Source organism: Pipistrellus kuhlii, unplaced genomic scaffold (assembly GCF_014108245.1).
Source record: "Pipistrellus kuhlii isolate mPipKuh1 unplaced genomic scaffold, mPipKuh1.p scaffold_m20_p_23, whole genome shotgun sequence".
Lineage (NCBI taxonomy): Eukaryota > Metazoa > Chordata > Mammalia > Chiroptera > Vespertilionidae > Pipistrellus > Pipistrellus kuhlii.
In genome coordinates, this window is record NW_023425522.1 from 305,369 (window position 1) to 317,691 (window position 12,323).

Sequence of the window (12,323 nt, forward strand, 5' to 3'; positions counted from 1 at the left end):
TAGCACTTGGCCTGAGCAAAGCAGGGCAGCGGCTTCTGCCTCCTTGTCCAAGCCCTGGACGGCTCGGTGAGACGCAGGCTGGCTCTTCCTGTTGTGCTGAGTCTATATCAGTAAAGACAAGTGGGCAGTTGGGACTGACCCAGCTCTGAGCAGTCGTTGCCTCCATTCTCATTGGGGAGCACACACCCAGTCTGTCTAAAATCCCTTCACTCCTCTGGTTTCATACAAGCCTTTTTCCTTTCCCTCCCCAAACACATGAGTATACTCAAAGATAAATGGCTAGTTGGTTCCTCCTGGATACTTGCTAAGAAGTAGTTGTTGGGGGACATCTTTTTGGAGGGCAGGGGAAAAGGTCCTGCTCTTCCAGTCAAGCTCCCAGGCGGGAAGGGGAGGGCCTCCCTGGCCGTCTGCCAAGAGGCAGCCACGTAGGGAGAGGACAAGGCTCAGCGGGAAGGAGATGTGTCCCCACCACCTGCCTTGGGGAGCCACGTGGGCCTTTGGAGGTGGAAGCAGAGAGGCCCCTGCTTGGATCGGTGTGGGCTTGGAGAAAACATCCTCAGAAACCAAGCGTGGCAGCAGGCTGAGTGTGTCTCCTGCCCCTCGCTTCCAGAGGAGAGCGCCATGAGCAGCGACCGCATGGACTGTGGCCGCAAAGTCCGGGTGGAGAGTGGCTACTTTTCCCTGGAGAAGACCAAGCAGGACTTGAAGGCCGAGGAGCATCCACTGCCCCAGCCGGTCTCCCCTCCCAGCCCCAGCACCCCCAACAACAGGTACAGTGGCCCTGGACCACCCTCCCAGGAGCTTGGTCATCCCTTTCCTTCTCCAGGTTCTCAACCCTTGTGTCGAATGGTCTGCAGCAGCTCCCTCGGCTCTCTGGATGTGGCCAGCCAGCCTCCTGCTCATGTGGACTCCAGCAGCCCGGGGGGGCGGGGAGCAGAGAGACTGGGGTGCACCTTTGCCTTTAAAGCCAGCAGGCAGTATGCCGCCCTGGCCGACATCCCTAAGGCCATCAGGATCAGCCACCGAGAAGCCTTCCAGGTGGAGAGGAGGCGGTTGGAGCGTAGGACTCGGGCCCGGAGCCCTGGCAGGGAAGAGGTGGCCCGTCTGTTTGGCTACGAGCGGAGGTAAGGAGGGAATTGGAGGGCTGAAAGCACGTGCATACACAGGCACACAGATCCCTCTGCGCCCCCACCCCCTTACACACACGCACACACACAAACACACACACGTATACATCTCTCCTGCACACTCCCACATTTTCTCTTACACACATCCTCACACATAGTCTCACACACTCACATACTGTTACACACTCTTCTCACACAGTTTTTTACACATTTCCTCTCCCTCCCCGTGTCCTCTCCGCATACACCTGTTTCCTGAGCCTTGCTTGGGAAGCACACTCAGAGCATGTGGGGAGCCTTCCCCTCCTGACCCTGCATTCTGGTTTCAGAACTCAGCTCCTGGGGGTTAGAGTGTAGGATCTCTGAGTACCCAGAGGCTTAGGCCAGGAGCCAGCTGCTCCCCATGAGTGCTTCTTAGCCTGGGACTTAAGGGCCTCTGGGAGGATCCTCATCTGCAGGCCTTAAGTGGCTGGATCTTTTCCTTCCCGGCCCAGCTCTGGTCTCTAAAGAGACAGCAGAGGCAGGGAGCCCGCAGAGGTGCAGGTGGTAGCAGGAATTCTCCTTGCCATTCCCAGGTCCAGGTGTGGAAGAGGCAGGGAAGGTGGCCATGGCCGGGGCATGGGTTGGCAGCATAGTTCTTCCTACAGCACTTGCTTGATTCTGACTCTGAGGCCACACCCCTGTCTGCACCAGAGCGCCCGAGTGCCCCTCTCATATAACAGCTTCCCCCCTACTAAGGGTAAGGAAGAGCCTTGGTCTCTGTTTGCCCAACAGCAGGGTTTTCGCCCAGATCACTGTTAGGATGCTGGGTCTCTAAAACCATTTGAAAGTCGGGGGGGGGAGAAGGGGGGTTTCCCGTAGAAAAAAATTCATAGTTTTCATTAGATTCCCAAAGAAGTTCACTTTCCAGAAAAGTTCCAGAAGTGTTCACAGTGTCCTCACTATTCCACTAATGCCTAAGAAGGCTCAGAGTTGAGGCATGCTGTGGCGACAGGCCAGGGTGACAATGGGCTCCCATAAGGGGCTGAACCGGCATAGGGTGCCTTCCTCTTGTGCTCCCTTCTCTGTATCACCTCCACACTCTCCACATGCCCCAGGTGAGAGAACCTGTGCTCCTGCGGGTTCATCTCCAGCATAAAGAAAAGACACCCACAGTGGTTGGTCTTGAAAGAGAAGACGACGGAATATTCCTAATTCCAAGAGACAGGGCTGGCTTCCTGTTTCATTAGTAACCCCCTGAGGGGCCTGCGCCAGCAGAGAGAGGGGCTCAGAAGCAGGGTGACTCCCCTGGGAACCGCTGGAGCAGTAGACACATACCCGCTAGGCCCTGAGCTGGGAAGGCCCTGCTCCCACAGCGTGATTGGGCTGTCCTATAAGTGGTTAAGGAAATGTGTAACCGAAGGGACTGGTTAGGGGCTTAGGAGGCCAGCCGCCAGGGTGGGACGGCTCCGCCCTGGCCTGCGGCAGGCTGTGAATTGGGAAGGCGATGGTGGGGCGGCCACTGGTTCAGTGCATACCAGAGAATTAACATTCAGCTCACCTGCTTGGCTTTGAATTCATTCTGATCTCCAGGCCTGGGCTTGGCCGCATCTCTGGGGCTTTGCATGTTCTTTGCTACCGTGGGTTTTTACCTGGTGTTGGCACCCCTGGGACCCAACCGGCTCTGCACCCTAACACTGTAACGTCACTTTCTTACTGGCCCCGATGGCATCTGACTGGCTGCTGACACTTCCCCAGGCCTGCTCTCTGGTCCTGTGTGGCTGACCTGTGCGTGGTTGATCCTGCCCCCAGTAGAGTAAAACCCCCACGTTGGCAGTGTCAGCCACAGCTACCCAACGTGGCAACGAGGCCAGGTTGGGGGGTGATGAGTTGGTTTCCTGAAAAGTTATGGCCCTGAAACAGTCCTCTGGGCTCTCAGCTCTGCCTGCAGACTCGCTCCCAGGCCTTTAAACAGGCCTTGGATGGTGAGCTGCTGCTGAGTGAGCGTGGGGAGGACATGGCCCTCGCTGAACTGTTGGTGACTCACACAGGGCCAGCTCCATGCGGTCCTGCGCCCTGGGCTGAGAGCCCAGAGGTTGGCGGCGGTGCAGCGCCCCCTTCCTGTGCTGTCAGCCAGTGCAGGGCGGAGTTTTCAAGGAGGCAACACATCTAGGGACCCAAGTTTAAAACTTCCCAGTGTGAAAAGTAAACATGGCTGACTTCACAGAGCCTATCCCTGTGGAGAGGCTGCAGACAGAGCCTCTCTCCTCGTCTCTCACGGACCCCGCCTCCTGCGACCCTGGCAGCTCTGCAGCAGGCAGTCTCATGGACTCGGCCAGGCGCTGCTCCTATGGCCTCCCTGGGGCTTCCTGGGCCTTGGCCTCCGTGAATGGGGCTCTCCTTCAGCAAGCAGTGGCTCTGAGGCCTCGAAGGGGCCTGGAATCTTATCAGACCTCACAGGGATGTCAGGCATGGGGGGAGCATCATCTGCCTGACCAGGCGAGCCTTTGCAAGAGCATCCTATGGTCCTGGAACTCCTGCCTCTGCCGTAGCTTCCTGTGCTCAGACGCATGCCCTCTCCCGCTGCTGCCCCTCAGCCTCCTGCACTGCTGCTCCGGCAGGCTGGCCAGGGATAAGTTTTGTGTCTGGAGGAGAGTCCACAGAAGCTCAGTGCACTGGGGCTCCCACTCTTCTCGTGGAAGCACAGGGAAGTGCAGAGGTTGCAGGTGCCCCATGTGCTGCCCTGGTGTTAAGCCTTCCTTGATAAAGAAATCCTAAAATACCATGTTTAATGGAAACCCTCACTGAAAAAAGCTGGTCTGGGTGAGGGACGGGTCTCAGGTTTTGAGGCTGCTTCCTCTCTTCTTCCCTAGAACTCAGAGTCCCTTCCCTCGGCCTGCCACTTGTCCAGGATGCACACCCTCCCTGAAGGCACCTCCGGGCACTTGCCTGGGTGTCCCTGTGGGGGGCAGGCCTCTGTCCTGTGGTCTGCCAACGTTCATCCAGGCCCCTGGGGTGCCCCTCCCTGCCACGCCCACGGGGCAAACACTCGTGACTCTGCAAGGAAGGTGGTCTGCCCTCCTCAATGTCACCTCGGGTTTTGTTTCTGTGATTCTTTGAATAATTTTGATTTACCATTATTTGATTTAAAAAGCAGTCCTTTCTGTTTATTTATTCTCCAGCCTTATTTTCTTTCAGGTCTTGCCCCTCTCCACCTTCTCCTGCTGTGTCGCTGTATGACGTTACTCGCCCCTCCTCCGCTGCTTCGCTCCCATCTCAGCTCCGTCTCCAGCCATAGATGGCCTGATGATGCCGCCGGCCTTTCACATGAAATCAACTTGCTTTGTTTTGTTTTGATTTGTTTTTTGATTCTTTTACTGTTGGCAGAACAATGTTAATTCATGGGCCTTTTTCTTGCTAAATTTTGGACCTTTGGGATGGGGTCTGCATTATGATCTGCTAGATACTCAGTGAGGTTGGGCGTCCGTCTCCTCCACATGTGACTGCCTTCTGATCATGTCTGCTCAGGGGAGGACGCTGCTGATGGGCTGTGTGGTTGCCAAGTGTGTCATCATAACAGATCATTAGGGACTTCCAGTGTTGGGGGAAGGGGGGGGCTGATGCCCAACCCTGCACAGCTCCACCCTTTGCAGGGGGAGAGGGAGCTCAGGGAGGGGCGTCAGGGCCAGGTGTACTGTGCAGGGGAGGTCCAGGGAAGGCTAGGGTGGGCCAGTGTGAGGGGGTGCCTTGAAGGAGCCTCTCTGCAACTTGAGACCAAACCTACCTTGTTCTTGGGTGGCCCTGTCTCCCCCCAGCAGCCTCCTGTCCTCTCTTGCAGGAGGTCTCAGGTCATTGAGAAATTTGAAGCCTTGGACATTGAGAAGGCAGAGCACATGGAGACCAACTTGTCAGCTGGGCACTCACCATCAAGTGACACACGCCAGGGCCGTAGTGAGAAGAGGGCATTCCCCAGGAAGCGGGTGAGCTCTGGATGGGACACATGGCCTCGCCCTCTCTGAGGCCCCACACACACTCTGACACACTTCTGCCGGGCTCCCCATTCTCTGTTCACAGTCATTTGCTTGGGTCTCTCATCTCCTTCTCCAATGAGTGACCTTCTTAAAGAAGAGCCTGCCTTCTGCTCTTCCTATCAGAACTTGTTTATCTCAACGGAGGCTGCTCTGCGGCATGAAGTCCCTGGTGGGACCAGAGCCTCTCTTCCTCTCTGCGGCGGCCGGCCACGAGCCCGGACACCTCTTGTCTCTCTTTCAAGTGGCAGCCACAGCCCTCCTTTCTCCACTCCACAGGGTGGACTGCTCCCAGTCCCCCTGCGCTGTCCACCGCCTTGTGGCCTTGCCTGTCTGATCTTCATCTTCCTCCTACTCAGATTCTCTCTGGGCCCCTGAGGTGACCTGCTGCTCTGCTTGCAGCCATGTAACTCAGGGCTCTTCCTTCTGTGACCCAAGAAGCAGCGGTGGCCGGGTCCAGGACTGATGGTGACTGGTGTGTCTGGGAGACAAGGCTGCTCCACCAGCCTGGGCATCTCAGATCCCACTGCCAGAAGCAAAGCAGAAGGTGCTAGACAGAGGCTCCTGTCCTCTGCCTGCCCGCAAAAGCTGCCTCGCTTGGGAACAAGGTCCCTACAGTCCTGACCCTTCCACAGCTCTGACAGCCGGACTCCCTGCTTCCTGCCTGAGTTGACAGTACTGACTGGCGGCTACTCTCTGCCACAGGACCTCCCCAATGAAGCCCCCACAGCTCCTCTCCCGGACGCCTCAGCCTCCCCCCTGTCTCCACACCGAAGAGCCAAGTCACTGGACAGGAGGTCCATGGAGTCCTCACTGACGGTGAGCCCAGGCGCCCAAGCACCCAGGCCTGGAGTGCTGCTCCTGCCGCTTCTGTACCTGGAGGTCACTGTCTGCTTCTGCCCGTACATCTGTACTGGAGCCCCTTCCACGGGCTTCGTGTCTGTGATGGGACAGCTGCTCTGTTTCTTTTCCTTTCCTGGGCTTTGGTGACCCCCTGTGCGCTGGGGTCCCATAGAGGTAGCCACCTGGCCAAGGCGGCAGAATCCTGATTGCAAGGGATCGGGGCCAAAGCAAAGACCCCGGTTCTTCTTATTTGGGGTGTTTGTTCCTATGACGTTTTGGAGACTGAAGCCCTCTGGCTGGGATTTCCCCGCAGTGGGAGAACAGGCCCTTGCTCAGGTCGGTTGAGTGAGGGTGCAGGTAGGGAATGGCAAGAGGGAGTCAAGGTGGCACCATCACTCCCTCCAGCAGTGACAGGCTGGAGGCCCTGGGGGTGGCCTGAGGCTCCTCACGGCCTTTGTCCTTCGCCTCCTGAGGAGCCCAGGGCCCGTGCCACCGCTTCCTCACCAGGGCGTGCAGCCACCAGCCTGACTGACATGAAACTTTGACGCAAGGACAGGAGGTTTCTTACCTGAGGAAGTTTTGTTTTTCCTTGAGTTCTGAGTTTTGCTCCAGGGTTTGGAGCAGAGACTCCCAGGACAGATGCTGTTGGTCACTGTCCTGCCACTGCACATCCCTTCTCTCACTCCTCCCAGGCCCCGGAGTACAGGAAGACGCCAAAGCCTGCTTCTGCTCAGGATGGTGGTAGGAAAGCAGAGAGTATGGAGGGTTAGAGGAAGGCTGATCCGTGTCCCTCAGGTAGCAGCTGTACAGGGTACTAGACGTAATACAAGCAGGGGATCCCCACGGGGGTGTGGACAGCACAGGGCAGGAGGGACCAGCTGGGAGAGCTCTTTGTTCCGGCCCCACTGGTGGTCCTGCACCCCCTGCTTCATTGTCTGTTGTCCTAGTTTTGCTCCTTGTAAAGAAAGGGAGACTCAACTTCATCCTGGTACAGATAAGTGGCCTGAGGGTCTTGGCACGATAGCTGCTGTGTCTGGCTGAAAACCAGAGGCCTCTGCTCAGTGGTCTCCTCTCTCTCTCTCTCTCTCTCTCTCTCTCTCTCTCTCTCTCTGTCTTTTGTGGCTTCTGCAGAACTTATGAATTCTCCTTCTAGCTGCCACTGCAGATCTTCCCTTCACATAATATGCTCATTGGCTCTCGGTCTGGGCCGATCTTCTGTGCCTCCCAGGAAGATGGAGCAAGGGCCTGTCTCAGCACCAGCCAGCCCGCTGCAGGGTGGGAGGCGGGGTCTCCTTCACAGTAGCCTACCCATCCTCACATCTTGCTCCTTACAGCTGTGTGTGCCTGTGGGCAGCAGGCAGTGCCCACTGGGGCAAGGGGGTCCATGCAGGCTTATCTGGTAGGTGAAGAAACCCCTTTTCCTAGTGTCCGTTAGATCTAGACAGAAATGTGTGCTCTGTCAGTCACCCTTTGCCCATGACAGATGCCAGAGTGTTTCCTCTGAATTGTTCTTTTTCTTTTCTCAGCCTGACCTGCTGAATTTCAAGAAAGGCTGGCTGACCAAGCAGTACGAGGATGGCCAGGTTCGTATGCAGAGCTGCTGTGGTTTCTGAGAGGCTGGGAGCAGTTGCAGGCCGAGCTGGCCTTCCCCCTGGCTGGTCTATGAGCACTGGCTCCGCCTCCACCTCTGGCAGACCTCCATCTCCTCCGAAAAGTGGAGGGTCCCAGCCCCATTGCTACAGTGGTCAGGCTTCTGTAGAGGGGCCAGCAGGCCCACCTACTGCCAGGGTGTGGACTGCTCTCCTGTGCCCAGCAGTGACCTTGGCCTTAGGCTGTGGGGACATCCATCCCCAACACTAGCTCCCCACTTGCTGTTCTTCCCTCAAAGTTTCCTGAGAGACCAGGCTTCCCAGGAACGGAAAGCCTCTGGTTGTAGGGTTGGCTTGTGTATGCATACAAGGCAGCCAAGGAGACAGCGCTGAAGGCAGCAAGACTGTCAGAGATGCCAGCTCAGCCATATTCCTGGGCGAGCCATCTAGTACATTCTTCCCCTCAGACTCGGGCAGAGCCACTTAGCCCTGGACCTGCCAGCCCTACCTTGACCCTGGTTGGGCTAGAAGGCCAGACTCCAAGGAGGCATGAGGAGCCGCCTGCTAGGTCACACCAGGAAGCCTTGGAACCTTGCCCGCCCACGTTCTCCCCCTGCTACCCGAGTGGCTGTGCCAACACGTCTTCTCTGTCAGTCCTCTCGGCCTTGCCCGAGACTCATATCTCCCTCTCTGCTCCTCTCAGAGACGGCGTGGGAATCTGGCTGGTTGGTTTGCACTGCTGGCTGCACTGGGTGCACCCCCTGGGTAACCAGCCAGTGGCTATGGCTCCCAGGTGCCTCCTTAGAAGGAAAATGCTGATCTCACAGCCGCCTTTCAGCTCTAAGGGCTCAGGCCCTTAGAGTTGAGATTGAGGACTGTGAAGCACTGTTCACTAGCCACACCTCTGGGTTACGGAGAGCCCACCCACCGCACTCCCCTGCCTACCCCGTCCGTCCCTGGGGAGCCAGGCTTCACAAGTGCCTGGAAATCCCATGTGCACGGCTGCCTGGGCCTGAGTGAGCCCTCTCCTCTGTGTGTGCGTCTGCGGCTGTGGCAGGCCCTGCCCTCCTGTACGCCTGCTCATCGGGTGCTCTGGGACATGGCCCAGCCCCCTTGGAGCAGGACTTGCTGTGTAGTAGCTGAGTCTGCCTTTCCCTTCCATTTTAGTGGAAGAAACACTGGTTTGTCCTTGCTGATCAAAGCCTGAGATACTACCGGGATTCGGTGGCTGAAGAGGTGAGTGTCTTGGCTTTGAGCCCATTGGGGAGACGGCGGAAGGGGTTCAGGTGGCATCTGGGAGCCCAAGGCTTCTGGGCTGAGCCCCCCTCTGACTGTGGATGGTGTCTGCATTGCCTCTTGGCTTTCCCAGTCCAGACCTGTGGGAAGTCTGAGCGCAGTGCAGCCAGCTCTGGATGTGCTCACCACTGGCCCTGCCTGGCAGGCGGGGTGGGGTCTCCTGAGGCACTGCTTCAGGCACCTGGGCACTGTAGGTTTGAGCAACTTCTTTGAAAAACAAAGATGTCTTATTTTAAAGCTCAAGATGAGCAGTTTTGTTTTTTCTACAGTAAGAGTTTGTGGTAAAGTGAGTCGTTTGAAGACTGAACTAAAACATCTTGTTCTTTCTCCTCTGGATGAGCATAGAACATGATAGGTAGACGTGGTTGGCCCAGTCGACAGTCCTGATTCCACAGTCAAAGGACCCCCAGAGGAGCTCTTTTTCCGACAAAAATTCTTTTTTTTTTTTTTTTTTCTTCCTTTTTTTTTTTTTTTTTTTTTTTTTTTAAGCAATTTAGCAAATGTGTTTCTAACTTTCCCCTGTAGTTCCACTCCAGGAATCCTTAGATATATTCCCACATGTATCGGGTCTAGTAATAATTAATGTCGTTTTCAAACATTCGTTTAAAATCTTGCTTGGCGTTGACTTGTATTGACATAACCTTCAAACACGTGGTATCTACAGAACGTGTGAAGTGCAATTAACAAGTTTTGCTTGAAAAAGTTTGTGTTTGGTTTGGTTTTTGTTGCAAAACTAGGGCTAAGAAGATGGTAGATGATGAGCATATTCGGCACTGCATGCTTTACGAGTTCCAATTAGGAAGAAAAGCAAGTGAGACTGCAAAAAACATCTGTAGTGCTCTTGGTCAAGATGCAGTTAGCGCCAAAAAATGCCAGCGTTGGTTTGAGAAATTTCGCGAGGGAAATTTTTTGTTAGATGACAAGAGTGGTCGAGGCTGTGTGTCCAATTTTGATCAAGAAGCTCTTCAAGCTCTCTTGGTGCAAAATCCTCAAATTACCCAACAAGAGCTTGCGACAACTTTAAATTGTTCACAAAAAACAATTTCCAATCAATTGCGTGCACTTGGCAAAGTCCAAAAGTTTGGAAAATGGGTTCCTCATGAGTTGACCGACAACAACCGTAATCAAAGAGTCACAATTTGCAGTTCGCTCCTCTCTCGTCAAAACCGTTTGCCGTTTTTAGAGCAAATTGTTACCGGAGATGAAGAATGGGTGCTGTATGTTAATTTGAAAAGGCGGCCTCAATGGTTGGACAAAAATGAGGCTCCGCAGCCCACGCCAAAACCTGACTTGCATGCGAAAAAAGTGATGTTGTGTGTTTGGTGGAATTTTAAAGGAATTCTTCATTATGAACTTTTACCACGTAACCAAACCATTACAAGTGCAGTGTATAGTGCCCAATTGGAAAGGTTAGCCCAAGCTTTAAGAGAAAAAGAACCTGCGCTGATTTATCGGAAGGGCGTAATTCTTCACCACGATAACGCATGACCACATACTGCAAGAATCACTGCTGAAAAACTGCGCCAGTTGGAATGGGAAGTTCTCCCTCAACCTGCATATTCTCCTGATATTGCCCCTTCCGATTACCATTTGTTTCGTTCTTTGCAAAACTTTCTTCTTGGAAAAAAATTTAATAATGAAGAATGCCTCAAAAATGCATTGACCGAATTTTTTGCATCAAAATCACAAGAATTTTACAACAGTGGGATGAAAATGCTTCCTGAGCGTTGGGCACAAGTAGTAGAAAACAACGGCAACTATATTGTTGATTAAATTTTGTTGTATTGTTTAAATAAATTCGATTTAAAAAAGTATTAGAAAACGACATTAATTATTACTAGACCTAATAGTAAAAGGTCTATGTCCAAGGTTAGTCATTCAGTACTTTTCTAATAGCAGGAAGCTGAAAAGAACCTAAATGTCTATCATTAGGGACTGGTATTTCCATGCCCTATACCTAAAAACCTAAGTTTTTAACGGAGTGCAGTGGAAAGATAATGGTGATACAGGGCAGGTGTAGACTAGTGTGAGGGCTGGCCCCTGGTGTGCCTGATGTCAGGAGATCCGGAAGCACATGGAAGTGCCTAACCACACACTGTGTGTGCCTGCCACTTGGATAAACCAACAGTTCTCAGAGTGTGGGCTACAGACCCTGGAGACACTTTAGGGAGCTGGGATACTCAAAATTGTTGTTATAAAACTAAGATGCTCTTTGCTTTTTTCATTGTATTCACATTTACACTGGTGCCAACGCAGTGGCGAGTGAAACTGTTGGTGTCTCGGCACAGTCACAGGCTGCAGCCACAGATGGTCAGTGGTCATGCATTCCTAACTACCACACTCACAGTTAAAGAAAGTTACTAATGGCCCTGGCCAGTGTGCTCACTGGTTAGAGCGCTGATCCTCACACCAGAGGATCATGGGTTGATTCCTAGTCAAGAGAATGTGCATGGATTGCAGGGGTCCCTGGCCTTGGTCAGGGTTCATGCAATGTTTCTCTCTCTCTTTCCCCCCTCCACCTCCTTCTCCCTTCCACTCTCTAAAAATCAATGGAAAAAATATCCTCAGGTGAGGAGTAACTAAAATAGAAAGTTACTAATTGCATTAAGTCTCAATCACTGAAGAGCCATCTTTTTAATATTCTGTGATCTGAAGTGGGAAGTAAGCCTAAGACACTTGTGCTGCCACTCAAGTCTGGTGGCTGTGCCTGCCTGCTCGCCAGCCGAGCAGCCTCTCCCGCTGGGACACCCTCCCCGCCGGAAGGTATAACTGACAGACAAGCCGCTCCTTCACTGGGGTGGTTAGCAGACATTTTCCTAAATGAACCAAGTGAGCCTGTTCCTTTTAGGAAAACAACTGGCAGGGGTGATTGCCAGTGCTGCGAGATAAGCTTTCAAGCCGAAACTGGAACTTTGGGAAATAGATTCATCAGGAACCAGCCAGCTCTGTTTTTCTTACAGACTCGACTGACCAAATGGGCAGTGATGCTGACACATGCAGTGTTTGACCTTAGAAATGACATGTGTCAGCACTAGGAAGTGTGTGTAACTCGCTCTCTTCCAAAGGACCAGTGTGTAACGCTGTACAGTGGTGCATGGGTAAGAGACCCATTCAGCGGGCAGGGCAAACTGTGGCTGTAGTGTAACCAGGTTCAGAAAGTTCTTTGATATGATTTCAGATTCCACTTTGTAGTTAACCTTTAAGAAACTACCACTTACCAAAAAGTGACCACAGTTATCTGAGGAATTAAATGTGTCTTCCCGCCCTAACCGTTTTTGGCTCAGTGGATAGAGCATCAGCCTGCAGCTGATCAATGTTTCTCTCTCATTGATGTTTCTAGCTCTCTCCCTCTCCCTTCCTCTCTGTAAAAAAATCAATAAAATCTAAGAATAAATGAATGAATGAATGAATGAATTAAATGTGTCTTCCCTTTTCAACTCCATTTTTTGTGTAAGGCCAGACTT

General features: G+C 53.3%; 1 protein-coding gene across 15 annotated transcripts in view; it reads left to right on the forward strand.

The window, feature by feature from the left end:
• Positions 1–12,323, forward strand: part of LOC118727023 (myosin phosphatase Rho interacting protein) — a 157,804-nt gene that overhangs the window by 103,494 nt on the left and 41,987 nt on the right. For 5 of the 15 annotated variants that reach the window (XM_045586436.1, XM_045586433.1, XM_045586432.1 and 2 more), the window contains 6 exons: positions 611–770; positions 858–1,124; positions 4,942–5,083; positions 5,837–5,950; positions 7,501–7,557; positions 8,731–8,799. In XM_045586436.1, the coding sequence (XP_045442392.1) occupies positions 611–770; positions 858–1,124; positions 4,942–5,083; positions 5,837–5,950; positions 7,501–7,557; positions 8,731–8,799 (809 nt within the window). Of the gene's footprint in view, positions 1–610; positions 1,125–4,409; positions 4,667–4,941; positions 5,084–5,766; positions 5,951–7,500; positions 7,558–8,730; positions 8,800–12,323 lie in introns of those variants that run through there. The other 10 variants (XM_036452470.2, XM_036452475.2, XM_036452474.2 and 7 more) reach the window with 7 other exon arrangements.